The following is a 4,695-nucleotide window of genomic DNA, read 5'->3' on the forward strand; positions in this document are numbered from 1 at the left end:
AAAAAGGAACACCCTTAGCAAAACTGTACAAGTGAAACGTAATTCATAGAAGGTAAACTCTTAGCATTTTCATAGAACACAACTTTATAAATACATGGCTATTCAAACAAATGAGGGTATTTCTTCTTTATTTCTTTCTCGGCCTCTCAGGTGGCCTCTTCAACCTGCTGGTTCCGCCATAGTACTTTCATGGAGGCAATTTCTTTATTTCACAGTTTACGGACTTGCCTATCAAGAATGGCAACTGGAATTTCCTCATAAGTCAATTCCTCGTTAACCCCGATAGTCTCAACTAGAACAATAAGATACGGATCTCCAACCACCTTCTTCAACATGGATACATGAAACACCGTGTGCACTGATGACATCTCTGGAGGCAGTTCAAGCTTGTAAGCCACCTGACCAATCCTCTGAATGATTTTGTACGGTCCGACATACCTCGGACTCAACTTTCTTTTCTTACCAAATCGCATTATACCCTTCATGGGGGAAACCTTCAAGAATACCCAATCATCATCTTTAAACTCCAAATCCCTGCGACACACATCCGAATAGGACTTTTGACGACTCTGAGCAGTTTTCAACTGTTCTATAATGATCTTAACCTCCTCCATAGCCTGATGTACGAGGTCTGGCCCTATCAACTCCGCTTCCCCAATCTCGAACCACCCAATGGGAGACCTACATATCCTACTGTACAAAGCCTAGAACTGTGCCATCTAAATGCTAGCATGATAACTGTTGTTGCAGGAAAATTCTATGAGCAGTAAATGATCATCCCAGCTACCCTTGAAGTCAAGAACACAAGTGCGCAACATATCCTCAAGCGCCTGAATGGTCTGCTCTGCCTACCCGTCGGTCTGTGGATGAAAGGTTGTACTAAGATTCACCTGAGTACCCAAACCTTGCTGAAATTTCTTCTAAAATTTAGTCGTGAATTGTGCCCCTCGATCTGAGATAATAGATACTGGAGTGCCACGCAACCTGACTATTTCCTTGATGTATAACTCGGCATACTATTTCGCGGTATTGGTAGCCTTAACAGGTAAGAAGTGGGCTTATTTCGTGAGTCTGTCCACAATCACCCAAATCGAGTCGAACTTGCGAGGCATGCGAGACAGTCCCACCACAAAGTCCATATTGATCATCTCCCACTTCCACATTAGAATTTCTGTGTTCTATGCCAACCCACTGGGCCGTTGGTGTTCGACCTTTACTTGCTGACAATTTGGACATCTTGCCACAAAGTCCGCTATATTCCTCTTCATATCATTCCACCAATAGACTTCCTTAAGATCATGATACATCTTTTTAGATCCCGGGTGCACGGAATACCTAGAAGTGTGAGCCTCGGTCATGATTATTTCCCAGAGACATCCACATTTGGAACACATAGTCGCCCTTGGTACCTTAGCGTACCATCATCTATTCCAAGAGAAAAGGCCATGGTCTTATGTTTATGAATCCCCTCCTTCAATTGTACCAACAATGGATCGTTGTATTGTTTATACTTGACCTCCACCACAAGCGATGATTCAGCCCTATTTTGCACAATCACTCCTCCTTCACTAGAGTCCGTAAGACGAACTCCCAAACTAGCCAACCGATGAACCTCCTTGGCCAACGGCCTTTGATTTGCCTCCAAGTGAGCCAAACTGCCCATGGACGTCTGGCTAAAAGCATACGCTACAACAATAGCCTTTCCTGGATGATACAGAATATCGATGACGTAATCCTTGAGTAACTCAAGCCATCTTCTCTGCCTCAGATTCAATTGCTTATGTTTAAAAATATATTGAAAACTATGGTACGTGAATATATCCACATGGACCCCATACAAATAATGACTCAAAATCTTTGATGCAAAAACCACCACCGTGAGCTCTAAGTCATGGGTTGGATAATTCTTTTCACGATTCTTAAGTTGCCTAGAAGCATAGGCTATCACCTTGCCATGTTGCATTAATACACACCCAAGTCCGATTCTTGAAGCATCACAATATACCACAAACCCATTTGTACCCTCTGGTAGAGTCAACAACGGGGCCTTAGTTAATCTTGATTTCAACTCTTGGAAGCTTCTTTCACAAGCATCTGACCATAGGAACTTAACTGCCTTTTGCGTCAATTTAGCGAATGGGGAGGCACGAGTAGAGAACCCCTTCACAAACTTTCTACAATACCCAGCTAAGCCCAAGAAACTGTGAATCTCTGTTGGAGTTGTAGGTCTAGGCCAATTCTTCACAACTACAATCTTCTGAAGATCAACCTTAATTCCTTCTCCGAAAATGACATGACCCAAGAATGTAGCAGATTCAAGCCAAAATTCACATTTCGAAAACTTCGCATACAGTTTGTGTTGATATAGAGTCTGCAAAACTGCCTTAAGATGTTCGCCATGGTCCTCTCCACTTCATGAATATACAAGGATGTCATCAATAAACATTATCACGAAGGAGTCACGAAAAGGCTTAAAGACTCAATTCATAAGATCCATGAAAGTTGTCGGGGCATTTGTTAGCCCAAAAGACATTACCAGAAATTCATAGTGCCCATACCGAGTCCTGAAAGCTGTTTTCGAAATATCCTTCTCCCTGATCTTCAACTGGTGATACCCGGATCTTAAATCAATCTTCGAGAAATACTTAGCACCCAGCAATTGATCAAACAAGTCATCTATCATTGGCAGTGGGTACTTGTTGAGCTGCCGATAGTCAATACACATCCTCAGTGACCTATCTTTCTTCCTTACAAAAAGGACCGGTATGCCCCAAGGCGACACACTCGACCGGATGAAACCCTTCTCTAATAAATCCTTTAATTGTTCCTTTAGCTCCTTTAACTCTGCTGGTGCCATTCTATAAGGTGGAATATATATAGGCTGTGTGTCGGGCATCACATCGATCCCAAATTAAATCTCCCTGTCTGGTGGGATCCCAGAGAGCTCATCCGGAAAGACCTCCGGAAATTCATTTACAACTGGCACATGCTTAAGTGTAGGTGCCTCAACATCGGTGTCCGTAACCCGGACCAAATAGTAAATACACCCCTTAATGATCATCTTGGTGGCCTCAAGGTAAGAATAAACCTACCTTTCGGTACCACATCATCCCTCTTCCATTCAATAACTGGCTCATTTGGAAATTCAAATCTAACTTCTCTTGTTCGGCAATCAAGCTCAGAGAAACATGAATAAAGCCAGTTCATCCCCATGATTACATCAAAATCAACCATTCCCAATTCAATGAGATCGGCCATGGTCTCCCGACCAAGCACCGTGACAACACAGTCCCTATAAACCCACGCGGCCACAATAAACTCACCAACCGTAGTAGATACAAAGAACGGATCATGAAGATGTTCTGGTTCTATCCCAAATTCCATAGCAACATAAGGAGTGACATAGGACAAAGTGGAACGAGATCAATAAGAACATATACATTATGAGATTGAACAATCAATATGCATATGACAACATCTGAAGAAGCCTCTGCACTCTGGCAACCACTCATAGTATAGAAACGGCTGGGTTCTCTCGAACTTTGTGTACCGCCCCTAGCTGCACCACGCCCTGCGGGTGTTGGAGTGCCTCGAGCTAGAGGAGGTGCTGTGAATGTAGTAGCTACAGAACTAGCTGGTTGTGTTGTGCCCCTACCCACACCCGGGCGGGATGGACGGCAATCTCTCTGAATGTGACCCCTCAATCCGCACCCATAGCATATGGGTAGGTCTACGTAGCAGACCTGTAAGTGCATCTTCCCACACCTAGGGAATGGGTGCCTCCTCTGCTGCTGGAATCTCCCACCAGGCCGACCCTGCTAGTAGGATCCTATGTTGCCCTGATCGGGCCTAAAACGACTACACTGCTGCTGACTGGGCCCTGGTGGCGGTGCACTGACTGAAGACTGAGCAAAAGACTGGTATGGCCCTGATGACCCTCCTATGAATGCTGACCTACCACCACCACCACCAAAAGAACCACCAAAGTTTCCTGCGGATCGGGCCTTGCTCCATCCTATTCTTCAATTTATGGTTCTCTGTAGCTTGAGAAAATGCCACCATCTTCCCATAGTTCATATCAGAATTCAAGGCAGCTATAGCGGCCTCATTAATAACTAATAGGCTAAAGCACTGCACAAACCGGCGCACTCTCGCCTCCATGGTAGGAAACATGTAGATGGCATATTTAGACAGGCGCGTGAACCTCATATGAGACTCCCACACACTCATGCTACCTTGTTTCAGGCTCTCAAACTCGGCGGCATGGGCTGCCTTAGTCTCGGTAGGTAAGAAATGGTCAATGAAAGCATCGACAAACTCACTCCACCTCGACGGAGGGCTTCCCTCCTCACGGGAGTCCTCCCACATCTCAAACCAAGAATAGGCCACCCCTTTCAGGCGGTAGGACTCCCTCCGTCTTAATAGCACGCATAACTCGAAGAGTCTTGTGCATCTTATCAATGAAGTCCTGGGGGTCCTCCTCAGGATTAGTACCCGTGAACACTGGAGGATCTAACTGAAGAAACTTGTTCACCCTTGAACTAGGAAATTTCCCTGGCTGACTAGAAGAAGTAGGCGCAACATTTGATCTTTGGGCCTGAGAAGCCACTATCTGAGCCAACATCTGTATGGCTCCCCTAAGATCCCCATCAGAAACATCGGGACCGAAAGCTGGGGCTGGAGGTGGAATATCAG

At 45.1% G+C, this 4,695-nt stretch overlaps 1 protein-coding gene across 1 annotated transcript; it reads right to left on the reverse strand.

The window, feature by feature from the left end:
* Positions 1–1,360: 1,360 nt before the first annotated feature.
* Positions 1,361–4,368, reverse strand: LOC138910235 (uncharacterized). The gene is made up of 3 exons (XM_070201461.1): positions 4,142–4,368; positions 2,006–2,411; positions 1,361–1,759 (listed from the first exon to the last, which is right to left on the reverse strand). Exons 1-3 carry the CDS (start codon positions 4,366–4,368, stop codon positions 1,361–1,363), a joined length of 1,032 nt encoding a protein of 343 aa, XP_070057562.1.
* Positions 4,369–4,695: the final 327 nt, after the last annotated feature.

This window comes from Nicotiana tomentosiformis, chromosome 4 (genome assembly GCF_000390325.3).
Source record: "Nicotiana tomentosiformis chromosome 4, ASM39032v3, whole genome shotgun sequence".
Classification (NCBI taxonomy): domain Eukaryota; kingdom Viridiplantae; phylum Streptophyta; class Magnoliopsida; order Solanales; family Solanaceae; genus Nicotiana; species Nicotiana tomentosiformis.